Raw genomic sequence first — 27,181 nt, 5'->3', positions numbered from 1 at the left:
GCACAGTGTTTAAAGCATGGGTGTAGAGTCAGAGAATGCTTGCTCAATATGCTCTTTCCTTCATGCCCTGCCCTTGGTTTCCAGACAAACTCCTACTCATCCATCAACACCCACCTTAAAGATCACTTCTGGAAAATCTCCCCACTGCAATCCATCTGAGTAGGCAGTTCTTTTTTTCTAGGTTCCCAGAGCGTGTCTATCATGTCTAGGTTACATGTTGCCTTACAATTATTTGTTTGCTTATATATGTCTCTCCCATTGAATAACAAGTTCCTCCAAGGCCAGAACTTAAACCTTACTTGGTTTAGCATTGAGGTCTGTCCTTCATAAGAGTGGTCAAATACAAGTACTCTGTAGTCATTCAGACCCAGGTTCAAATCCTGGTCCACTTCTTACTAGCTATGTGAAGTTACATAATGTCCATACACCTCAGTCTCCTCATCGAAGAGACATTTACACATACGTTGTTGAGAACGTTAGATTAGGCACTGCGCATCAATGTTTGACAGGATAACTGAGCCTGCTGAACAATTTTTAACCCTCATTTTTATGATTAACTGCACCCATGTTTGCCAGCCAAACTAAGAAATGAACGACCCAAACTTCTGATCATGGCCCCTTTATGCCAACCAAAGGAGGCATCATGGAGGAAGTGTAGGAGGAGATGTCCTTTACATAGTGTTCACTTTTCCATAAAAATAGAACTAAAAACACATGGGTATTTCACATGGTCACTTGTGAAGGATGCCTGCTGGGAAGAAAATGGTCTAACCTTTCCAAAAATGGCTCCTTGAGTTATGGTAAAAAATGAAACTCAATTTAAATGCTGAAGGTCTTATAATGTGTATTTCATAGTCTACCTGTTTGGGCAAGCGATTTGCTCTGGGAGCCTGCAAGAGACAGCTTAATTAGCGGTCATTAGAATAGATGCAGCTGATTACACATCACTTGAAAGCAATTCAGGTCTTTTTTTTTTTTTTTTTTCACTTTGTAATCTACTCTTATCCTTCCCTGGCAACTTTTCCTCTTACTTCTGATTGAAGTTTAAGAGATAGACATGTTTTCATAAAAATTTATAGCCTGTTATTCTGCCTCAGGCCCTTCATCTTTTCTTAATTATGATACTAGCAGCATCGATGCCTGGAGGACCTACTGTATGCTGCCCACAGTAGGTCTGAGTGCCAGACATAATCTTACCTCTCGTTTCCCAGCAGCTTATCACTGTCTAACAGCAGATAACTTGTACCTTCTCTATGTCACTATTGATCATCTGTCTCTCCTCCCTTCCCACCCCTCGCCTCCTAGGACAGTAAGAGCCCAAGGTCAGGGAGCTTTGAATTGTTTCCTGACATAACTTAAGAAATTGGAACAATGCCTGGCATATAGCAGCTGCTCAATAAACATTAGGTGAATGAACACATCTTCCCACAACCCTGAGGTGCCTAGTATCACCTTCATTTGGAGGCTAGGAAATCTGAGGCCCAAAAACTGAAAATGAAGAGCCCAGCATCACACAGCTCATAAGTAGCAGCTTATATGTGAGCCCGAGATTCCAGTATGTCTGACTCTAAATTCTATACTTTGTCCAGTAGGGAATGTTTTGTTGGAATGGGCTGTCTTCTGGAACACAGGCATCCCCTGGGTCTGGGCTGGCTTGAGACGGGATTTAAGACCAGGAGGGCAAGCGATGGTGTTGTCAGGTCTAGGCAGGGAGACAAGGTCAGAGTGCTGGCCACAAGGAGGGGGCTTGGAGCCAGGGTGGCAGACCACAACACCGAGAGAACTTTCTAGTCTTCCCAGAAGCCCATTTTACTGGGTGTCAAAAGTTCATACAATCTCCTCTGCCCCTTACAGACCTCCTAAACTTTCTCTGAAGGTTCATGACGTGTGAGCAGAGATTCTGGTTCTTTGGAGAAAGGTGCTCTTAAATGCCAGTATTATTAAGTATTATTATAATGATCATTTACTGCTGTTCATTCCCTTTGAGATTCTGCACAAGGCCCCTTGGTTCTTGGACCTCTCTAGTCAAAAACAAAACCTATTTCACCCCCAGTTCCTTTCCTTTTGTATATGGAGAGTTAAGAAAATATTGGGCGAGTTCCATATTGCCATTCTGGATGTGGATTTTGATAAACGAGCCAAATAAGAGACCAGGACCTATTATGGGAGGTTTAATACCCTCTCCTCTTCACATGTTGCTGGTTGGGCAAACCTCTTAATTCCATAGCTTCAACTGCTGGTCACATGTAGATGGCTGGCCAATCAGTATCACCCTTCCCCTGTTCGCCTTCCAAACTCCAAACCGGTTTTTGCACCTGCCTTCCACACACCTCCACCGGGATGCCTGAAAAACATCTCATACCCAGCATGTCCAAAGACCAACTCATCATCTCAGCCCCAGTCTATACACACCTCTCCACACTTTGTCCATATGAATGGTATCCGTCATCTTTTACTCCTGTTCGATTCTCTTATCCTCACTGTCTACCTCCAGGCATCCAACTCTGGATTTCTGATCTGGAAATGCCCCACATCTGTTTCCTCTTCTTCGTTTCTATAAATACTGTGCTAGTTCTGACCCCAAGCCATCGCTTACCTCCTCCCTGGTCTTTCTGTGCATGGTTTCTTCCCTTCACATGGGGCCACCACAGCTGACTTTTGACATGACAAATCTGATGATGGTAAACGCTCCAATTCTAGGATCTTCAGAGCTGGCCCCAAGTTCATGCTAATATCATGTGCCCCATCATGTCTTACGGTGCTCTCCCCACCAACTTCATGCCTACCCTACACTGCACACTGTGGTGGGCTTATTTCTCCATGCCTTCGTACTCTCTCTTCTCCCTGTCTAAAATGCCTTTCCCCCTCTTTGCTGCCCATCCATTTCATATACAGCTTTTAGGTGTCTTCTCCTCTGCTTTTCCAAATCCATCTGCTAACACTCTCCTCTTCTGTAGCCCTCTGTAAATGCCCTCCTAAATTAGTAAGTGTTATCCAGAACCAATGGGAGATCTATCTGGGAAGAGATTTATTAGAAGGAATTGGCTCACATTATATGGAGGCTGAGAGGTCCCACAGTCTGCTGTCTGCTTGCTGAGGATTTAAAAAGCCAGCTAGTGTGACTCACTCTGAGTCTGAAAGCCTGAGAATAAGGAACAACGAGGACAGAATGAGAGAGATGTCCCAGGTTAAGCAATCACGCAGGAAGGGATGAATTCTTTCTTCCTCCAACTTGTTGTTTTATTCAGGCACTCAAAAGACTGAATGATGCCCACCCACACTGGGAAGGGCAGTCTGCTTTACTGAGTGCACCAACTGAATGCTAATTTCATCTGGAAATATCCTCCTCACAGACACACCCAGAAATAACATTTAGCCAAATACCTGGGCAGCTTGCGTTCCAGTCAAGTTGACACATAAAATTAACCATCACACCTCTCAAAAACAATTCTAGTAATAGCAGTCCTATAGCACAAGCTTTACAACAGGCACTTTTCTGGCCTCTTTATATACTCATCTAATCTTTGCAACAACCAGAGGGCAATTATTATCTTAATCCTCATTTTATAGATCAAGAGCCTGAGATCAGAGTTAAGTCACTCATCCAAGGTCAGCCGGCTAGGGAACAGAATTGCCCATTCTGATAGAGACAGTCTGTGCAGAAGGGAGTGAACCACTCCCCTTTCTGTCCCCCACTGAGAGGTTTATGTCCCTGTCTAGACTGTAAGTTTCTTGGTCTCCCCAACACAAAACCTGGATAATTATCATTAACACCTATTCCTCAGGCTTTGGGGAAGCAGTACCAAGCTTAGAAAGTGGATATAGATGTAGATGACAAAATGCTAATTGAACAGTAAGCTATTAGGATTATCACCCTCAACCACTGCAGCAAGTCTCCTGACCATCATTGATCCTCCCAACCCATCCTCCTCTTTGCCATGAGGTTAGTCTTCTAGAACAGAACATTTATTTATTTATTTATTTATTTATTTATTTATTTATTTGAGAGAGAGAACACAAGCGGTGGGGGTGAGGGGCAGGGGGGGAAAGGGTGGGGGGGAGGGAGAGGGATGGGGAAAGAATCTCTAGCAGACTCCACTGAGCAAGGAGCTGAACATGGGGCTTGATCTCAGGACCTTGGGATCATGATGTGAGCAGAAATCAAGAGTCCATCACTTAACCACCTCAGCCACCCAGGTGTCCCATTCAAGCTCTTTATCTAGAAATATCGGCCTTTCCTTACCTGGCCCTGCAGTATTTTCTCTACTATTCCCTTGCAGGCAACTTACACTCTGCATTTAAAATCAGTAGTCATTTTCTGAACACACCCATGACCCAGTTCCTCCCATGTTTTTGCCCACTCTGTTCCTATAGTCTGAAACTCCCTCTCTCTTTACCTACTGAACGAACAGCTACTCATCCAGTAAGACTCTACTTTATGGTACCACTCTGTGAAGCCATTCCTAACATCCTCGGACAGGATTAGGCCCATTTCCTTTATGCTGCCACAGCCCCTGGGACACAGTGTGTCACCTATCACCCCACCAAAAAGGAAGTATCACAATTCAATGCCATTCAACTAATTTCTACAGCCAGGTGTCAGCTGGGTCTCCCTCTTTCACAGATCCACAAGTCCCTGAGGGCTGCCATAACAAAGCTGGACCAAAGGCGTGGCTTAAAACAACAAAAACGACACCATGATTTCAGACATCTGGCCTCCAGAACTTTGAGATGGTAGTTTTTGTTGGATTAGTTGTTGAAAATATTGAAGGCATGCAGTTATGGGGACCAGGCACTGGAACTGACATAGTTTAAACACAGGGGAGGAGATAGGGAGAAACAGCAGGAAGTAAGCCACAAGGGTCACAGAGATGGAAGAGGAAGGAAGGACCCTCCCCTAGACCTATCAGAGGGATACCAGTTCTGGTGTCCACTGGCACTCCCTGATGTTCTGTGGCTTGTGGATGCATTGCTCTGATCACATGGCCAGCCTCCATGGTCCTGACAGCAGCTCCCTTCTGCACACGCCTGTCTCCATCCAACTTTCTCCTTCTTATAGGAACACCTTTTTATAGGGTGGGTTAGTGCCCAGCCTAATGATCTCACTTTAACTTCATTACATCTGCAAAGACTGTATTTTCAAATAAGGTTACATTCTGAAATACTAGGGGTTGGGACTTCAACTTATATTTTTTGAGGGGACATAATTCACCTCATAATAATGGGAAATTGTGCTCCATCCAGAAACTTGGATTTTCGACCCTCAGGCAGTCTGAAGTCTTCCACAGAAGCTCTGTGATCCTTGTGGCTTACTTCCTGCTGTTTCTCCCTATCTCCTCTCCTGTGTTTAAACTATGTCAGTTCCAGTGCATGGCCCCCATAAATGCGTGCCTTCAATATTTTCAACAACTAATACAACAAGATCAGGAATTCCAAGTATTTAGCAACTTCCCTTCAGATGAAGAGCTGGGTACGAGGAAAGATCTCATCAAGCACCTGTCATGTTTTCCACTCCAGCTCTTTCCAGAACCTTGGCCAACTGCCAACCCAGGACCTTTCCAAGAGACCTTCTTCATTGCCTCCAGCTCTCTGGGAGACACTGTCCAGTTCTCACTCCCACTCCTGTGTGGACTACTTCGCTCACTGGAACCAGCCCTGGCAAACCAGCCTGGCTTCCCCGATTACCCCACTCCAGGATTCTAGCAAAGGAAAATTGTCTCCACTTGTTGCATTTTTATTGATCACTGATATGCTGGCATTAAGTTAGATGCTGGCAGTACAACAGACCGCAAATAGATGTATCTTCTGTCTACATGGGGGTAGAGTCTGGTGGAGAAGACAGATATTAAGAGAATGGTTACAAATGCAATGAGTATGAAGACAGAAGGGCATGTAGAACAATAATAACAGTGCTACAGCTTTCTAATGAGGATACACTGTGTGCCCAGCACTGTTCTAGACCCTGAGACATTATCATGGAGCTTACATTCTAATGGGAGACACAGATAAGTAAGAATGTCGGGTAGTAGTAAATGCTAACATGGAAAATCAATCAGGATAAGGGGATAAAGCAGTCTGGGGTTGTGTCGGTTAGGATGAGGTTCAACTGCACAGAACAGGCAAAATAAATAAGGATGACTTAATAAGAGGTTGGTTTCTCTGAAATGAAGAAATACAGAGGTAGGCAGTCCAGTGCTTTTAGGATAGTTGCCAGCCTCCCTTGTTCTTTTTTGTCATTTTTAACTGTCTTTATCTTCAGGATTCGCTCATCATTCAAAATGGCCGTGTGAGCTCCATCCATCACATCTGAGGCCCAGAAATGAAGCTGGTGAGCAAGAGGGAGGGCAAATAGAAGGGCTAACCCTAACTATCAGCTAAGTCACCTCTTTTAAGGCAATTTGCCAGAAACCTCACCCAACCTGTTCCTCTTACATTTTAATAGCCACCCCTAAATGTAAGGGAGCCTGGCAAGTGCAACCCATCGGCTGTGTACGATGCTTTCTGGAATACAACGAGAGTTGATTCATAAGGAAGAAGGAGAAATGGTTTTGGATAGACAACTCACCATATCTACTGGGGTCTATCAAAGACTTTCCAGAAAAAGGAAGTAAAAGCCAAAAATGAGTAAGAGTGCCCAGGCCAGGAGGACATCAAAGGGAAGAACACTGCTGCAGGGAGAGGAACAACAGCCCTGATGCTTGGGCTGGGTCCAAGTTTATCTTTGTTCTGCAGTGTCCAGCTCAGAACTGGGCACAGTGCTCATGTCAAGAAATATTTTTTGAGTAAATACTGCCCTCCGATTGAGTGCTTATGTCCCCCAACATGTAATTTCTGCTACAAGGGGAATGCCCCCGCCAACAGAGACCCTCAATTATTTCCATTTTGCCTCCAGCAAAGCAGATGACCTTGGTCTAGGTACTGACAGGGCTGTGCACACAAGTACCTAGAAATCAAAATAGGAAGCATGTATTGCAGTAAAACCTGACCATAACTTCCTAATGAACCAGGAACAGTGCTTCACAGACCAACGCACCTCACATATTAAGTACCCTTTGTTGTTTATAGCTATAGAATCTTCTGAGGTTGGATTTAAGGTAAGGGAATAAGAAAAAACCTGCCCAGCCCTTCCTGTTGATGAAATTCCAATGGAGCCTGGTTCTCAGGTTCAGTGATTCTTGAGCCAAGTCTGGAAACACTAACACTGGGCCGATCTCTATTCTGCTGGCAGACCTGGAAAGCTTGGATGGAGTAGCACAGAGGGCAGACCTAATGAATATGCTTTGCTCAGAGCCTGGCACGTGGTAGATCTTCAATAAATATCAGCTCCCTGAATGGCTATGGCATTTGAGAAAAGGTGTGTAGAAGTATGACATTTGATTAAGTCAAAAAGGGTAAACAGAGGTTCTTGCAAGGGTGGGAAGAAGGGATAGACATGTGGGATGAAAGGAACAGTGTCTGCAAAGGGAGACAGGTGTGAACAGCAAAACTCAAGCAGTTCAATGAGTCCCAGGGGAGGGAGGAAGTAAGAGAGCAGGCTAGTAAGGTGCCTTGTGTAGGGCAGGGCTAAGATGTTTGCACTTTCTCCAGTGGGTAAAAGAGAACTTTGGAAGAATTCTGAGCAGGGAAGGGACATGATCAGAGTCACGAGGTCACTCACCCCTCTCTTCCCCAATCACTGCTCCAATGCAAGCCTTCCCTATAATCACAGTATTGCTTCCATTGATTTACCTTTCTCTGTTCCTTCATCCCAAGACATTTCCTCTCACTAACCCAACTCCTGACCCTGTTATGGATATATCAACATCCACACAGGCATATCTCCCAACACCTTTGGCCTCCCAGCTTTGATGACCTTGGCCTTGGGCCATTCTCTTTAGCCATCTACTCCCAGATCCACATCATGGACCTTCTCCACCTTGAGAAGATCAAAGGCCAGTTTTTCCCTTCCTTTGACATCCTTTGAGCAGCTAGAGGAATCTAATCACACCATTCTCCTGCTTAATACTCCCAAGGCATTGCTTCCCAAGGCACTGATTCCCAAGGCATTGCTAATAAGAATCCAAACTCCTTCCTGTGTCTTTCTGGACTCCGCATGTTCCAGCCCCTGCCTACTTCCCCAATCACATCTTGGGCCACTCTCCTCCTCACCTTCCATTCTTCCTTCCTTAGACTACACTCACACCTCTACCCTCATCATATCTGACTTCTCAAATAAATTCTCATCCCTTACTGTCCCCACTTTCCATTTCCCACTCATACCTCAAGCCACAAAATGTGGCTTGATCTCCCATCAATCTACTGTTGCTCCTCTCTCCAAGGTTATATTTATAAAATGCCAAATCACATGGGTCCATGTGGCCACACTTGTCTTGAAACTCACTTGTGCCAAACATGGTCTCCACAAGGTTACTTTCTTTTCTCAATTCTGTGTTATTTCTTAATCTTTGTGAATTTCTCTTCCTCTGTCTACTATTTCAATATTGGTCTTGTCCAGAGCTCTGTCTTCAGTCCCCTTATATTCCCAATCTGCACTCTTCCTTAAGCATCTAATCCCTGTCTATGGCTTCTGTTTCCCCCCTCAGATGAACCCACAGGCACCTCAACTCAGTTGAGTGCAAACTGAGTTCACTACTTCCCATTCCCACCTTTTTCAGGACCCATTTCACACCATTCAAGGAAATCACCCACCCTTATCCTTCCATTTGCCCAAGCTGGAAACTTGGGAGTCATTTTAGGTTACTCTTACTCCCTCATTCTCTACCAGTGAAATCACCACATGTGAATGAGTTGAGCTTCTTCTTTTTTTCTTTTTTCCCCAAATTTTATTTAAATTCAATTAATTAACATAGCATATTATTAGTTTTAGAGGTAGAGTTCAGTTATGTGTCAGTTCTATAAAACACCCAGTGCTCATTACATCACATGCTCTCCTTAATACCCATCAACCAGTTACCCCGTCGCCCCACACATCTCCCCTCCAGCAACCCTCAGTTTGTTTCCTATAGTTAAGAGTCTCTTATGGTTTGTCTTCCTCTCTGATTTTGTCTTATTTTATTTTTTCCTCCCTTCCTCTAGTGAGTCTAGTTTCTAAATGTGTCAGATCTCTGCTTTTTTCCCCATCACTAATTCAGTTTCTCCTCATTTTTCTTTCAAACTGTTAACCTGCCTGATTGCTGTGTTCCTTGCTTTTGTTTTTAATTTCTCATCTTCACTGGACTGTGAGGGACCATGTCTTAATAAATTTCTTATCCTCTGGGTCTGCCATAGTGCTGGCACATAGTATGTACTTATAGGAGGTGTTTCTGACTGTATGAATGGAGTGCATGAATGTGTGACTACAAAAGGAACAAATGGGACGAGGCACTTGACACTGTCCAGGTCAAAATAGTATGTTTACAATATTAAAATTCACAGGTCACTGGGGCGCAAGGGTGGCTCAGTTGGTTGAACAACCAGTTCTTGATTTGGCTCAGGTCCTGATCTCAGGGTTATGAGATAGAGCCCCATGTCAGGCTCCATGCTCAGCAGGAAGTCAGCCTGAGACTCGCTCTCCCTCTGCCCTTCCCCCAAAATCTTTAAAATTCACAGATCACTTGAACAACAACCCTCTGAAGTGCTTATTATTATTCCTTAACCTCTCTGGTTAAATGATTTGACCAAAACCATAGAATTAGTGAGTCACAGACTTAGAGGAAAAGCCTAGATTTGAACCTGTGGGTCCAAATCTTAAACTTTCCACCAAATTATAGAGCTTTGCTCTGTGATTGCATTCTTTTTAGGTCCTTCCCTAAAGCTGATATTAGCCAAATTGATTATCCTCTCTGCTTGGCAGCATTGTTTCTAAATGACATGTTTTTGCCCTCAGAAAATGAAATGTGCTCATTTTTTCAAAGCACAACAGTTTGTCTTCATTGTTGCTGTTCCAGAGAATGTGTGATCATGTACAATTTCAGGCAGAGATGTTAGGCTTGGTATATATATTCAAAATTGAGTACCACTCACCAAAGGCAGGAATATTTACACATTCTCCTGTGGCTTGAGACCATCACTTCCTTGGTGGTCCTGGCATCACGTAGAAAAGCTGAAATAGATAGAACATGACCCAAATAGAGTTAATATCCTGCACCATATTTCCCCAAGCCTCCCTGTCCTCCCATATTCCCTATCTCAGTGAATAGCCATCCATTTCTCAGCCCAGAAACCTGGTCAACATCTGAGTCCTCCTAAGTCCTTCCTTTGTGCATTTAACCAAGCACCAAGCCAATCCATTCCACCTCCTTGGTGTCCTGTGAGTCTGTTATGTCTCCATCCCAATAACGACAGCCCTCACTTGGGCATCTACCTGGATGTTACCTGCATGAGGAATTAGTCCCCTGACACCTCTGCCCACTTCCAGTTTTGCACACACCAAGCCACCATCCGCACACCAGCCCAACTCATGATTCAGGCAGGCAAATCTGCTTGGTCAGGTTTCTGCCTTTAAACTTCCAGTGTCTTCCCATTTGCCTCGAGATTAAGTCTGAAGTCTTCATCATGGCACACAAGGCCCACATGACTGCCACCAATCTCCCCACTTTCTACCTCTCAATTCTGAGCTTGTTTTCTCTTCCTCTGCATGTTGCACTTACTGGTCCTTCCCTCCCCCACTTCAACTTGGCCACCTCCAACCAGCCCTTCAAATCACAGCTTAGGCTTCAACTTCTCCCAGTATCAGTGGCTCCCACAATCTGGGTTAGATACCTTCTTCTCCCACGGAAGCCATAACACCTTCCCACACACTATTGTGGTATCTATTTGTTTTTCTAGCCTTCAACACCACACTTCTTACTCGGTGACCTCTGTGACAGCCTGGGATGTATCTTGTTCATCTCTCTGCCTCTAGTTCCTAAGCCAGTGGAGGCCCATAAGCGTGTTGAATAAATGAGTTTCTGTCCTCACCTCTCCCAACTCCTCCTTTCCTAGCACGACAATGGAGGAGACACAAGTAAAATACCCAATATGGTCAGTGTTATAAGAACCATGACAGAGTTGTGTAATAAGGTACCCTGGGAGCAAGGAGAAGGGAGCCACAGCAGCTTCTGATGTCTCAGTGGAAGGCATGGCAGACAAAGGTCTGAAATGTTAACTTTCTGAAAAGCAGCAAATGGAAAGAAAATCCAAACTTCCAGCCCTGAAGATCAGCTGAAGAATAATGCATAACTCCAGACCAGTGGTCCCTATTCTTTTTCCATATAAGAATCCCTTCTAATATTAAAAAGCTTAGATGTAAAAACATGTAACTGCAGTTGATGTAAAAAATCCTAAAACTCCTCTAAGTTCGGTAAGGATTTAAGACTCTGACTGCATGCATTACAATGGCATTTACAAAAATTCCCAAACTAGCAGTACCTTCATGTGAAAGGTACCCACAGACTGTGCCTACCATACGAATTTGTGGACCTCCTGTAAAAACTTCACAGCCCCCCCAGGAGCCCACAATTTCAACCCAAATGATGCTAATGCCAGCCCTTTATGCCCCCAGCTACCACTTCCCCCTGGATTTGGACCGACTCAAGAAACTCACGGACATGGAAGTTTCTTGAGTGGTTTGAAAATGGAGACTTAACTGACAACACCTTTATAACTAAGTATTTCTATTCAGGCATTAACAGGCTAATTCAAACTATAAGAATTTGTATTTTAACCCAGAATGAGCAGATTAAATACTTTCCTTTAAGCAACTAATCATGGGGTCATGCAACTGGAAAGCCTGCTTTGCTGCCACACGATGAGATGAGAAGACCATCTTTTCCAGAGACTGTGGATCACCTTGCTAAGCCCTCAAGGCATGGGCCTTTGGTTGGCTGGGGCTCACACTGAGCTAACTTCACTTGCTCAAATCCACCCTTTGCTCGCACATTTCTAGGTCCGGTTTTCAGCAGCCATGTTCAACCAAAACACAGTAAATAATCCCCCCACAGTGCTTTGCTCACACCTTAATTATGACATCTTATTCATTGTTTTTTTTTAAAGGATTTTATTTTATTCATTTATTGTTAGAGAGAGAGAGAGACAGTGTGAACAATGTGAGTGGCAGAAGGAGAGGGAGAAGGAGAGAAGCGTCTCCCCACTGAGTGTGTAGCCTGCCATGGGGCTCAAACTCACAACCCTGAGATCATGACCTGAGCTGAAACCAAGAATCTGACGCTTCACAGACTGACCCACGCACGTGCCCCTCGTTCCTTTTTTTTTTTTTAGAGTAACTTAAGTTATATGTCCTTATCTAAAATTCAAATGATCCACAAGTTTATATTTAAAAAAAAAATAGTTTCCCACATCACTGCTTGGTCCCTTTCCCCAAATACAACCAGAGATAATAGTATAACACTGTCTTTTGTTCTGTTTGCTTTATTAAAAAGAAAAATACATAAACCATACCATACATATTGCTCTACAACCCAATTTTTCCCTTTTTTACTTAAAAAAAAAAAAAGAAAAGATTTTATTTATTTATTTTGAGAGAGAATGAGAACATAAGCTGGGGAGGAGCAGAAGGAGAGAGAGACTCTCAAGCAGGCTCCCCAGTGAGTGCAGAGCCCAACTTGGGGCTTGATCTCATGACCATGAGATCATGACCCAAGCCTAAATCAAGAGTCCAATGCTCAAACTGACTGAGCCACCCTGGTGCCCCTTTTGGTACTTTTTATTATGGAAATCTTCAAATCAATGCATAAATACAGAGAGCAGCATAATGAATTCCATGTACCTATCACCAAGCTTCAACAAACATCCACAATTTGTTAATTTTGTGTTATTTAACTCTTCTCCACATCAAAAGGTTTTTCTTGTTTGTTTGTTTTCTGGAATATCCTAGCAATTCCAAGACATCATATTACTTCACCATAGTATTCTATTATGTATTTCTAACACATAAATTCTTTTAAAAACATAACCATTATGCCATTATCTCAAAACAATAATCTCTTATAATTGCCTTTTATATTTTTCTTGATTGTCATTAAATTTTTTTTAACTTTTGGTTTATTTGAATTAACATCTAAATAAAGTCCATAACTAGTTGATAGGTCTCAGTTCCTTTAATTCATAAAAGTTACAATAATTATATCTCCACTCCCTCTTTTAGGCTATTTAAACATGGGCTTTTGTCCTGTAGAATTTCCCACAATCTGGATTTGGCTGATTACACACTCAGAATATCATTCCACGTTCTGTTCTCCCTGTTTCCTGTAACCTCCTCAATAGAACTAAACTCTGGTTAGATTCAGATGCCATGATTTGGAATATTTGATAGGTGGGGCTGAGTGCTTCCTATTTTATCAGACGGGGAAGCACATTGTAACTGAATGTTCCATGGATGTCAGTGTCACCAGCTCATCATCCAATACAACTTCCCATTAACCTGACACCTGCTCATTTTAGTATCTATCAGTGACCACTATCTAGATACATTCATTCTTTAGGGCTTGGGTACATACAGGCAATCATTCCTTCGCATCTGTCAGTTAAAATTCTTCTATAAAGAACAAGTTCCCCTCCTCGATCAACTTGATGACTTAGAAACATGGTGTGTGCAAACAAGAATAAATTTTCTCTCTATTCCCAGTTTCCAGAATGACGACTTGGCATCATAGCAATTTCCAAAGGCGATTAAGGGGTTAATTTCTTTTTTTGCAGTATCATGGTGAACCCCTAGATTTCTATATTTTTCAATCCATTGCAGTTGTTATTCTCATTGAGACTCATTTTTCTCATCTTTAGTCATTGGAGCCCCTCCAGATTGCCCCTGAATTTAAGATAAAACAACTAAGTCTTTACAGTTCCTTACTTTCCGCTACACAAGAGGTGGCAAGCCCATCTTACTTATTTCTTGCTGTGGATTTAGACTCAGTGACTACTTCAAGGAGCCCTTATCTTCTTAATAGAAAATGGTATTTAGACACCATGATATAGGTGCTAGTGGGTACGCAGTGCTACTAGGTGGTAATTGATTCCAGACCTTTTCAGTGGACAAAGCTAGGAAATGTGTAATTTTTACAGTAATAAAAATAAGTAAGGAGGTTATACTATTTCCACTGATTTGCTTCTTTAACAATATATTAGATATCTTATCATGTCAGTGATGCAGACCCACATTATTTTAGTTACTGTTTATTATCAATAATATGATTATAATGTAGTATAATCAGTTTCCTATTTAGGATGGTTTCTAATTTTTCACTATTACAAATGTTGTTGTAATTAACATCATGAACTTGCATCCTTGCCCACTTGTGCAAATATTCTGTAGATACCTAAAAGTGGAATGACTGTCTGAAAAGTATGAATCCAAAGGGCTTCATCAATTTAAAATCCCAATATTAGCATCATAGAGAGTATTTTTAGTGACTTAACACTACTTGCTTTACCGATCCCTGCTTTTGAAGGCCTAAATCCTAGGCCTGGTACATAGTAGGCACTTAATAATTAGGTACTGACCCAGACTGAGAGAGTCAAGACCCACAGAAGAATATGAAAAACAGAACAAGTCTAGGCTAATGCCTCTGTAACAACTTCAAGGGACACCTGGGGAAGTTCTATGCCTCTTGTACAAGAAGAATGACATGAAGCAGGCATAAGCCCAACCCACAGACTGGAGCCAAGTTGACTGAGTCTAGCCTGGATCAACTAACCCCCATCTGACTCACAGAAGCATGAGAAAGAATAAATTATGATCTTAAGCCACATGAACTTAGGGATTTGCTGTACTTTATTATACCTTATTCTTGGGTAGAATGACTCAACATCATAAAGATGTCAATTCTACTAAAAAAAAGTATGCCCATTTAATACAATCCCAACAAAATATATTGAGAATGGTTATTGTTAGCTAAATGAGATTTTGTATAATTGAAATTGTAGATGACACCAAAATGAAAAGGGAGAGAGACCAGAGAAGTGAGAGTAGTGTGTTAAAGCTCTTGTCTTGCTCAGGAAAAAGAAGCATAAGTATGGCTCCTAGTAAGTGTGGAGAAACAGAAAAACTAAATTAAATGTACAATTCTCAAACCAGCCAGAGAAAATTCTATCCATTCAATAAAAGAAGGGGAGGGAAATCCTGATAAGTGACATAGTGGGAACTGCGGGGTAAGGACCAATGACCTCCAAAAAGTCACTCATCAATAAAAACAATAAGAATACTGGCAAAAAATTGTCAAAGAGTTAAATATAAGAGTTCAAATTCTAAAACTCTTCAAAGAAAACACAGAAGAAAAGCTTCATGACCTTGGATTTGTAAGGATTTTTCAGATATAACACCAAAAGTACAGGCAACTAAAGAAAAAAATAGATAGGCTGGAGTTCAGGAACAAAAAACTTTTGTGCATCATAGACACTATGAACAAAGGCAACCAGTGGAATGAAAAAAAATATTTGCAAATCATGTATCTGATAAGGGATTAATAGTCAGAATACATAAAGAACTCTAACAACTCAACAACAAGAACAAGAACAACAAAAAATTTAATCCAATTGGGCAAAGGGCTTGAGAAGACATTTCTCCAAAGAAGATAACAAGTTGCCACGAGCTCGAGGGAGGAGAGAATAGGGAGTTATTCTTGAATAGATACAGAGTTTCTCTTTGGGATGATCAAAAAGTTCTGGAAAGGGATAGCAGTGACGTCTGTACAACACTGTGAATGTAATTCATGCCAATGAATTGTATACTTAACAAGTGTTAAATGATAAATTTCATGTTGTCTATATTTTACCATAGTAAAAAAAATTAAAAGGAACAAAATATATTTACTCTTTTACTTCTACTAGAAAAGCTTAAAAGTGATCACCAACCCAGTGGCAACGAACATCCTTAGTACCCAGACTGTGGTTTCTAAATATCGCTTGCCATTGAAAAAAATCAAGACTCTGTGTAGTTAAGCCTGATTTCAGGTCTGGGACAGTAAAGGTACAGTACCAGCCTGCAACATCTTGACACATAAGAGCAAAGGAAGCTCTCAAAGACTATGAAAAATATCTAGGAAAAGGATCCAAAAGCCAACCTGAAGAAGTTCCACCTGGCCAAAGATGGGACACTATTTACAGTGGTTTGAGACACATAAAATATTTTAAATTTCATTATGATCCCCCAAAAGATGAACAAAGAAGAATAAAACCCACTAGTCACCTTGGAGAGTGCTAGTGATCAACTACATTATTTTGAACACTAGTTAAGAATCTTGCTTTTATTCTATATTTCAGGATTATCAGGATTTAAACTGCCCTTTGGAGTGACACTTGATAAAGGGAAGAGTATATAGAAGTACTCCAGTTAATCGATGATGAAGAAATGAGAGAAGGAGGAGGAAGGGAGGGGAGGAAAAAGTAAGAGAGAAAGAAAATGTATGAGGTTAATCGAAGAAAATATAGAAGCCTATCTTTGTGACTTAATTTCTTAAATAAGAACTGTAAACCAGGGACGCCTGGGTGGCTCAGTCAGTTAAGCGGCTGACTTCGCCTCTGGTCATGATCTCAGGGTCCTGGGATTGAGCCCCACATTGGGCTCCTTGCTCAGTGGGAAGCCTGGTTCTCCCTCTCCCTCTGCCTGCTACTCCCGCTGCTTGTGCTCTCTCTCTGTCAAATAAATACATAAAATCTTTTTAAAAATTTAAAAACTAATTCTCTTAGAAAACAAAAAAAGTACCTTAAACCACAAACCATAGGGGGATGTGGGAATACTACATTTAACTACATTATAATTAGACATTTTCATCAATAGTTACCATAGACACAGTCAAGATAGAGTCAAATTAGAATAAGATATTTATAGCTGCTTTATAGTTAACAAGATATTAATGTTCAGAACATGTAGGAATTTCTGCAAATTCCTCCCAGAAAAGGTAGACCCTAAGGAAAAATGGTAGATAACAACAGGCAATAAACAGAAGGAGAACCCAAAGGATAATAAGCATATGAAAGTTAATTTCACTAGAATTCAAAGAAATGCAAATTAAAGCAAATTTTTAAAAAGTAAAAAGCTGGCCAATATCAAGTACTGGAGAGGCTGTGGGGAAAATGTGGAATCTTCACGGCCAGGAAGAGCCTAACTTGGCACAGCCATTGGGAGAGCTCAAAATTCTGGGTTTTAAACCTCAAAGTCTCACACAGGGCCCCCGAGGTGTGCTTGTGTTCATTGTAACACTGTTTGAGAAAGTAAGTATTTGGTAACAACCTAGGTTTCCTTTGCAAAGAAATGTAGACATTAGCTATGGAATACCATGCAGATCAGAAAATAATGAACCAGATTTATGAACCAGATTTATGAACCAGAGTGCAGCGTGCTCCCACAGACATCGTGTTGTGCAAAAAAAAAAAAAAAACATCGTGTTGTGGAAAAAAAAAAAAAAAAGAAAGAAATATAGTGAGCTTTATGGTCCAATAAAGGTCATGTATATTAGATATAAGCACACAATCATTTCATTGTACTTTTCTTTAAAAGATTTTGTTTGAGAGATAGTGTACATGCATGAACAGGGTGGGGACGGCATAGAGGGAGAAGCAGACTTCCCACTGAGCAGGGAGCCCGATGCGGGGCTTGATTCCAGGACGCTGGGATCATGACCTGAGCCAAAGGCAGATGCTTAACCAACTGAGCCACCCAGGAGCCCTTCATTCTACTTTTGAAGTTACATATACACACATGAGCAAAGGTATTGTGCTAGCACACTGCTCAACTTCAGGGTTACCATTTACACAGTTTCCCATGGGGATGGTGCCCTCTGGAGCATGATTGCAGACCACAAAGTGAATAGCGCCCCCTGGAGGTGTGCAACAGGACAGCCCTGAATATGTAAGGTGGTTCGGAAGGTCATGGATTAAATACACTAGAATAACAGTTGCTGGTGGGAGGAAGAAGCGAAATCGGGGTGGAACTGGGGGACGAAGGGAATCATGAAGTTGAAGAGGAAAAGGGCTTTGCACAACCAGAGGGTGGCGGTGTGACCTGAAGGAAGAGATGGGATCCGTTTGCTTCGGTGGTTTGACGGCAGGGGAGGGTCTTGAGCTAGATAAGCAACAACCCGATAAATTCCACTAAGAAAGGTGGATTTCATCCTGAAAGCTATGGGGAATCCTGGAGGGGTCTGAGACAGAAAAAAATTGTGAAGGGAATGGGGGAGAGGGGCAGAGGCTGGGGCAGCGGTCCTTCAAAGCCATCCACGTGTTCAGGGGGAGTGAGTGTGGCCACAAAGTCCCCAAATCAAGTGTACGTGCCTAAGTCCACAGGACAGGAGTCCTCAGAACGCCCAACATTCTCTCCCTTGACACCCCCACCCTAGTCCTCAGGTGTCCAGAGGTTCAACCAGAAATGAGGTATGGTTAAAAATGCCCGGGGGGACTGAGTCGGGGGGAACTGGGTGGGGGAGGACAGTTTCAGCACAGCCATGGGACCACCTTCCAGATGTGATTGAGAACAGCACACTGCCCCGATGGCGGAGGAGTCCCCATTTCTGACTAGTCACCTGTGCCCTTAGGGCATTCAGCCGAAAATTCCATGCCAATACATAGGGTGTTCATTTGGGGGGAGAATTTTTTTTCCACTGGCAAGGACTTCACCTCTGACAGAAAGATGCCCAGATATTTACACAGGAATTTCTCCTCCTTTATCTTTTCCTAAATCCCCACCTAGTAGATGTTTACTGGTTCCATGATTTTGAGAAAGTCACTCCACCATCCTGGTGGAAATAGTCGGACAAGACTTGGTCAACTCTGAGGCCATTCTGGGGCCAACACTCTAGCACGTGTGAGGAATCTCTTCTCCTGAGACGCCGAACTCTTCATGGGTATGACCTGCCCGGTGTACAGAGCAAAATTGGCACAGGTCTTCTAGTCAGGCTAGGGTTTAAGTCCTGCTTCTGCTTCTTACCAGCTAGATGGTCTTAGTGTCTTTGTCTGTAAAAACTGGAGGTTAGAGAATTCTCTCTCACAAGACAAATGCAGAGGAAATTCACGGGACGATACTCAGCACAAGGATCTGGCATTTGGAAAATACTCAGCAAAAAGAGTTTTTCCTCATCCTCCTTTCTTTTTGTGTAGGACAATCCATTTCCCAAACATTTCCACATGGGAAATTTTACAAATTTTCATGGCCAAATTTTCCCTTTCTAAGAATTTAAAGATAAATGGTGAGTGCTGTGAAGTGTGTAAACCTGGCGATTCACAGACCTGTACCCCTGGGGAAAAAAATATATGTTTATAAAAAATTTTAAAAAATGTAAAAAAAAAAAAAAAAAGCTGAAAACCATGACAAAAAAAAAAAAAAAAGAATTTAAAGATAAGCTCAGGTGTCATGTCATAGGTAGAAAGAAATTCCCAGAAAAAAGCAAAACTGTTCTTTAGAGGCTGTTAATAGTGGGCTGATGTATTTATTTTATTTTGGTATAATTTTTAATAGGAGTGGGTAGGGAGAAGCACAAAATCAAATACATGTTAAAACATCACCTTCTAAGAATAACCTTTTCTCATGGACTCAAGATGAAAAAAAAGTTAATGAATATTTGCTTTCTGTAAATCTGTCTCTCTTACGTGTTAATTCTCCTACTCTTGCTCATGGGGAGTTTTTGGCCCTCCTGCCCAGACCAATTGTTGGCCAGCTCTGATATGAGACAAGATCGCTATTACAAAGCAGGTGCTCAGGGAAGACAAGGAAAACAGGAAGGAGAGAAAGCATCATATCCTCTTCCCACTTCTGGTCAGACGATGCATATTTCTGTTGTAAGGGTATTTTAAGCCAGCGGTTGCCAGCCCTGCATTCCTGGAGCCCCAAAGTACTAATTAATTAATTCTAGTTAAAATGTTTTCTTAACAAAATGTACTATCTAATGAAAGCCAAGGTGTGGGGAAATAGGCCCCATCACCCACAGCAGGTTGTTATTAGAACAAATCTTTCTAAAAGCAATTTGGCAATTAAGTATCAAGTCCTTAAATGTTTGTGCTCTTTGACCTGGAAAGTCTCTTTCTGTTTTAACTAGGGAAAAGGGACACATGCCCAAAGCAGCCTATCACAGTGTTGTGCTATAATAGTAAAATATATATATTTTATATATTATATATATATAATATATATATATATATATTTTTTTTTTTTCAGGAACAACCTACTGACATGAGAACAGTTATATGCACAATGGAACATCCAACAGAGGGATGGAGCCTTTACATGGTCAGAACCTGAGCCTAAAAGCATCCATACAACCTCATTTCAATTATTTTCTTAAAATAAGAAGTGAAATATGAAATCTTCATAATTCAAAAGGTCAGGAAGGAAAATATGCCAAATATTGACAGTGATAGTAAGCTTTTGGTGATGGGATTTTGAGGGACTTTTCTTTCCTTTTTTACTTCTGCTATTCTCAGGTTCGTCCCAAGGACCACAGTATGTAACTTCTCTAATTAGCCAATCATCGTCCTCACCTTTTATAAGCGAACACAGAGATAACAGATGAAATCGCTCTGGTTTGGGAGAAGACTGGGAAGGGGCTACTTAAGATCAAAGCCAAGATACAGGCTATCAGTTCCCAGCAAGGATGGGGCCTCGTCCCGTCCTCCACGAGTTGGCTGGTTCTTCCCCAGGATCTCCGTTCTGCTCAGACACCAGAACAGGGGGCACTTCTCCCAGGGGCTCTGACATCCTTAGTGCTGATATTTCACCTCAATGTGGTCGTTCTCATTCTTAGTGCCAGGATGATTATTTTTTAAGTGAAATAACTTTTTTTCAGCATCTAGCACCTATGAGGCACTTTCTAGGCACAGGCGCTGTGTCGGTCCTTTTTATGTCCATACTCCACCCTCTCTCAGACTTGCGAAAGCTCTTAGTAAAAGGAACTATTGTCTCTTTTCTATTTTGGCACCCCCCCTCCCCCCTCCTTTCTCCTACCCACACAGAGAGTGCCTTCTGGGGACATAATTGATTTGGATGAAAGGTGAAATGGGCAGACTGGGCTGCCCTCTGCTACAAACAGAGCCTCCACACTGCCTGAAGAGTTGACTGGAGAAGTATCTTCAGGTGGACAGGACAGAAAGGTTCTAGAAGGAGGGCACTAGAGAATCCCACAGGCCTTCTCCCTGTGATGTGGCTTAATTTGCTTTACAGGCTTCAGGCGTATTTGCTGATGTCAGCGGCCTGTCAGAGTTTAAAATAATAATAGTGAATAAGAAAACAGCCCTTTTCTGCCAGGCAGTCCTGTTCTGCCAACTTCTGTGTTCCCTTTTGAGTTAATAAACATCTAAGAACCACCTCCCTACCACTCTAGGGGACTGGGGGGCAAAAAACCACAATAATTTTAAAAACCACCAGGTCAGCCCATTGCCAGCATAAACCATTCAGACAAGTAGCGTTTGTCACACTCTAATGAGGATTTTACCTCTGCCTCAAAAGGGAAGCTATCATTAGGTTTTGTGTTTACCAAATCAAATGATCGTCTAGGGACAGTGGCTTTCTTTCGGTCCCCTTCTCATTTTAATCATGCTCAAGACCAAACGCATAGACATTTTCTGCATCTGACGAGACTAAAAAACCATAATTATGCCAGCTAATGTCTTTTGAAAACATCAATTAAGAAAACGGCCATTTCATTCTCATTTTACTTGAAAATCTGAAATATCCACGTGTGTTGCAATAGTGCGGGGATGGGAGGGCTGTCTCCAAAAAGGAGACGGTTTAATTGGTTTAAGGGGGTGAGGTGGGCAGGTCCCCGCTGGCAACAAGTAGACAGAGAAGCCCTCCAAGGAAAAGAAACTTCTCGATAAAGCAAGACATTTTAAGTTTTCACTTGTGGTGTTGAAACTGGAGCCTGCCTCTCCATTGTTAGGTGGATACCGGGCTTCTGGAGAAGGCTGGCCCCACACACACCCCATTGTTAGGACCTCCTCAGGAGAGATTAGATCCCACATTCCTCAGAAGTATGGAGCTCCAGAGGGAACGCTGCCAACAGGCTCCTTCCACAGGGCAACAGCCAGCTAAAACTGATCACTTCTGTTGAAATAACTGGAACAATTACACTGCGTCCCCACAGGGGCTCGGTCACCAGCTAGCAAGAGAGAGGTGTCACACTTGTATCTCCGGGCATGTTCAAAGGTATGAACCAGGCAAGAGTAATTCAAGTCATCCTTATGCTCCACTTTCCTATGTATTTATCTACGGCTGCGTGCCCCGGTTAATCAAATTACTCACCCAAGGTGTACTATTAGACTGTTCTATTTTATGTTTTCTTTCCGGGAGCCTTATCTGGTAAACCTTGATGTTTGCACTTTCCACTTAGGCTTGGACAAGTAACTACTGAATCTTTGACCAAAGCTACTGAAGTTGGACTTGGGTTGGGGTAAAATACCTTGAGGTCATCGTTGGTTTGAATCATATAGCTTGGTTCAGAAGCCTAACACTAACAAAGATCTTTGCTTTCAAGTCTCAGTTTCAACCAGAGTACTCATTAAATAGCAACTTCAGTCGCACTTCGCTTGAATTCTGCTACCCCCCCCCCCTTTTTTTTTCTTCTTGGAGTAACAGTGATTTCGTACATGAAGGGACAGCAGAAGTGGAAAGAAAGGACAGTGCAGGTCCCTTTGCAGCAGCAAATCCCAAGGAGCCTCGATTAAACTGTAACCAGGGATTGTGTCTGCCAGGCTTCTCTCAAAAGCGTTATGTTTGGCTTTTGTAATAATAAGAGGTTATTTTAGGGAAGGGATTCTATCTGAACACACACTGTATTTGCAGAGAGGAAATGCAGCATTAGGCGGCCACACAGCTCAGCCTCTGAAATAAAGTAAGACAAGCAGTTTAGCAGATGGGCAATTCCCCAATCTGCAGAAATGTAAAGAGCCAGGATTTGGGTGCCTGTGGGTTTTATCAGAGATGTAAGTAAGGCTGAGACCAACACCAGTGCTCCTCTTTGGCTAGTTTTAACACGTTCACAGTCACAATTAACATTCAAGGAATTTCCTTTTCATCCAAGAGTTTCTTTTAAAAGCACTTTGCACCACAAACTGAAGTTCTAGCTGCCATCAGTCCTTCCCATACAGAAGATTGCTGAAATCTTCATAATACTTTTTTTTTCTTTTTTCTTTTTTTTGAAAATGGGTTCGGATCACGTCAGTTTCCCTGGGGCTTTTGTTTTCCAGTACGGGAGGTTCTCACCACCTTCCTCCCTCCTTCCCCTGAAAGAGCTTGGAACGGAGACCTGGCCTCCCTTTTCCCGCACCCCTCAGTACTCTCTGGGGAACCAGAGGCGCGCAGGACAGGCGTCCCCAGCACCCCCCCCCCGGCTCCCCCCTCCCCGGGCCAGTGGGAGCGCTGCTCCGCGGCAGGGGTCCCCGGCCCACCCCCAACCTGGTTTCAAGTCCCTGAGCCGGCCATGCCAGTGCTTTCTGCGAGGAAGTGGGGAGGGTCGTCCCCCTGTCCCACCCTGCTCCCCTTACACAAGAGATTCGCACACTGGCACCGAGTCCGAGTCCTGGCTGTGCATAGAGCTCAGCCCGGTATCCGAGTCCTCGTCGTTGCCGGGACAGCTCTTGGCCAGCCCGCGGGCCTGATCCACCCACACCTCCGCGCGGCCCTGAGGCCGGGATTCCCGGGAGGGATCGCCAGAGTCGAGAGTCCCGTCGGGCGCTACCGTCAGCTCCAACGTGTGCAAAGTCTGGAGAAGGCCCTGCAGCTCGCGCTCCTTGGTGTCCCACTGCTGCTGGCTGTAATCCAAATCCGACTTGACAGCCTCCAGGTCCGTGTTGAGCCGGAGCCCGATGTAGAGGCTGGTGCTGAGCTGCGTCCTGACCCGCTCCTGCTCCAGCAGCAGCTCACCGTCGTGGCTGCCATCAAGATCCAGGGGTTCCTCCCGCGCCGCGAGCTCCTCCTGGCGCCTCCGCATCCACCTCTGGTTCAGCTCCTCCTGAATCTCGGCCGAGAGGCGCTCGAGCAACTCCTCCTGCTGGGCTCGCTGCTCCTGCAGGCGCAGCAGGTCGTCGCACCGCCGGGCCAGCTCCTCCAGCGCGGCCGCCTGCGCCTCGCCGTCCAGGGGAGCCGCGGCCGCCTCCGGCTCCTCTCCCGGGCTGGGCCCGTCCACCTCGATGCCTGCGCCCACCAAGTAAGTGTCCTGCACGTAGTTGACTCCATGTCGCCGCATGCGGTCCAGGTGCACCTTGGCCTCATAGCGATCGATCTCGCGATCCAGTTCCCGGAGCCGCTGCACCTGCTGGCGGATGGTGTGGTCCTGGGAGAGCACCAAATGCACCAGCGTCTCCATGCGCTCCACGGATGCGCGCTCGGCAGCCCGCGGCGAAGACGAACAGGATGAAGCGGTGGACGACGACGTGGACGAACAGGGTGACGACGGCTGCTGCTGGCGCCGCCGGTTGAGCTTGGCCAGCTTGCGGAAGGCCTTGCGAACCACCCGCCGCTGTTTCTCCTGGGTCATGGCCAGGCTGGGCCGCGCCGGGATCCCCCGAGCCGAGCAGGGGCGCTCCCGACTGAGCACAACGCGTGCCTCGGCGCTGCGGGGGCCCGCGTTGGGTAGCGACGCCTCGCTGCGCACCAGCACAAAGCGCACGTTCTCTTGCTCGTCGCCCCAGGCGGCCCAGAGACGCAAGATGCGCGTCTTGTTGGGCAGGATACGCTCAAAGCCCCGCCACTTCTCCACGATGCAATAGCACTGCGGGGGTCCGCACAGCATGCCTTGCGGCAGCGCCTCGTCGTCGTCCTCGTCGTCCTCGTCCAGGAGTTCCCGCAGCTCCTCCCGGCCTGGCGAGTCGCTGGCCGCCCCTCGCCGCCGGCCCCGCCGCTGCTTCCGCGGCCGCCGGCAGCCGTCCTCCAACAGCACCCGCACCACGTCGGAGCAGGTGGTGCGGCGAGAGAGACCAGACACCAGCTTCTCCTCCTGGCAGATCCACACCGATATCTTCTTCTCCGAAGGATCCATGGCGCAACCGGGACGCAGGTGGCGGGTCGGTCTGGGCCCCGGCGGGGTGGCAGAGGGGGAAGGTGGGGGACGGGCAGCCAAGCAGCTCTGCGACGGTTTAGGAGCCTAGGAGCCTCGAACCGTCGGCACAGGCCCTTCTCGCCGATTGCGCACGGACTCCGTGGCAGCGCTCGGCCCGGACGGCGGGCTTTTCTCCCTGGGCTGTGCGCCCGGGATCCGGCTCTTTCGGCTCTGCCCAAGATTCCCGGGGCCTCCAGGTTTTGCTCCTCCCCACGTGGCTCCTCCCCTGCCCGCCCCCAGCGCCCAGAACCCAGGCCGGAGCGCGGGAGGGGCAGCGCCCAGACCCGCCCCTCGCAGCCTCGCCGCGCGGCGAGCGCACAGTGCAACCCCTTTCTCCCGCTGCCGGAGGCGGGGATCTCGGCCCCTTCAGGGGACGCGCCGCCCTGTTTCGCGTCCGCACGACGGCGGTCTCGGAGACCTTTCTGCTCAAGAGCTGGAGCCCGTGCCTGAGGGCGGGGGAAATCAGCGCTGCGTCTCCCTCTGCCCACTGGCTTCCCTCCTTTGCGTGTAGAGCTAGCTGTACGCACCTTGACTTTCTCGCCTTTCCCGGCCCTCGGTCCTTCAAAGCCGCGCTGTCCGGGAAGTGCCTTTTGCGCGGACCAGAAAACCAAGATGCACAGCGTCTCTAACTGAGCCTCTCCCACCGCAGCGCGTGACCTCCAGCTGGGAGCTGTAAGCGCCGCGTCTAACGCGAAAGGCCTCCAGCCCTCCTCATCAGGAAGCAATATTTACATATTTAAGAAGTAGATAGCCCTGTGTTCCATGAGCCAGTGTAGAGGTGGAGAGGTCTACGCGTTGAGTGGGATCTTCAGAGGCCGCTCCACGTTCCCTGCAGGGTCAATGTCGGTGGCTCCCTATATAGCCTTGGCTTCGCACACCCTTCTTGGCCAGAGGCACCTAATTCTAGCAGGATTTCGGGGCCTAAACCCCAGTGACAAGCTCTTTTCCGCCTTCCACCTTCATAGGAGAACACTACTAGTCAGGACTGTGACAGTTTCTGCCATATCCAGTATTCATATGTGGTCCAGAAAAGAAATAAGTTTCACAGCCCCAGAAATCCAAGACCACGGCATAAATGAACTTTTTTTCATCCTCACGTGTTGGTGAGGATCTGCAAGACTTGCCCTCTGCCCATGTAAGCACAGGTCTGATAAGGTCACTCCCTTACTTTAAGACCTTGGATGGCTGCCATTGCCCCTGGAATAAAGCACTTTTCTTCATTCACTCATTCACTCAGTAAGTACTCATTGAGGAAGCACCAGCTCCAGATACAAATGCTAGCCATTTGGAACTGAACTTATCACCGTCTTGGCCAGCAAGGAGCTCACAATGTACTGAAGACCCCAGCCGAGTCAACGTGTCCAACACAGGGTCTCCTGTGCTGTGATAAGGGAGGTATGAGTTGCTGGGAGAATGCTGGAGTAGTATCCACTGAGCCTAGGAAAGGCAAGGAAGACTTCCCAGGGGAGGTGGCATCTTACCCAAGGCCAAAAGCCCCATTTGGGTCAGCCAAAGGAAAAACAGAAGGAAGAGGCAGGCAGCATTCCAGGCAGAAGGAGCTGTAGTGTGGAAAGTCAAGAAATCGAGAGCATGACAGTTACTCAAGCTACAGGGAGCTGAAGTGAGAGGAGTGTGGAAGAGTGAGGTCAGATGAGTGAGCAGAAGCTGGGTCTGGAAGGGTCTTTAATACCTCGCTTGGGTATTTGAACCTACTCTAAGTGCAGTGAGAAGTGACAGAGTGTGGATTCTGAGTTCAGACTGTCTGAACTCTGACCCCTGAAAATCTGCCCCCTGTCACTTACTAGCTTGGTAACCTTAGGAAAAGTATTTTGCCTTTCTGAGCCTCAGTTTCTTCACCTGTGAAATGGTGATAATAAAAGACCCATCTAATAGGACTCTTACAAGGATCAAATGCTGAGACCTGGCAAGTCTGCCAAGGAAGTTTTGTTGGACGGTTAGAAACAAGGGGGTGCGTTGGTTTTCTAGGGCTATGGAACAAATCACCATAAATTTAGTGGCCTGAACTAACACGCACTTATGAGTTCGTAGTTCTGGAAGTCCGGAGGTCCAGTGTGGCACGGCTGGCTTCTCTGCTCAGGGTGTCCCAAGGCTATAGGCAGGCTGTTGGCTGGGTTGTGTTCTCTTGTGGGGGATTTGGGAGGGAACTCACTTGCAAGTTCACTTCG

General features: G+C 45.0%; 1 protein-coding gene across 1 annotated transcript; it reads right to left on the bottom strand.

The window, feature by feature from the left end:
* Positions 1 to 23,334: 23,334 nt before the first annotated feature.
* Positions 23,335 to 25,163, bottom strand: RASSF10 (Ras association domain family member 10). Its single transcript, XM_032853509.1, has one exon. It carries the CDS (start codon positions 24,933 to 24,935, stop codon positions 23,439 to 23,441), a length of 1,497 nt encoding a protein of 498 aa, XP_032709400.1. The 5' UTR covers positions 24,936 to 25,163; the 3' UTR covers positions 23,335 to 23,438.
* Between the last annotated feature and the right edge of the window lie 2,018 nt (positions 25,164 to 27,181).

This window comes from Lontra canadensis, unplaced genomic scaffold, assembly GCF_010015895.1.
Source record: "Lontra canadensis isolate GAN:19392208 unplaced genomic scaffold, GSC_riverotter_1.0 scaffold7, whole genome shotgun sequence".
NCBI classification, from domain to species: Eukaryota; Metazoa; Chordata; class Mammalia; order Carnivora; family Mustelidae; genus Lontra; species Lontra canadensis.
This window is presented reverse-complemented; position numbering and strand designations above follow the sequence as displayed.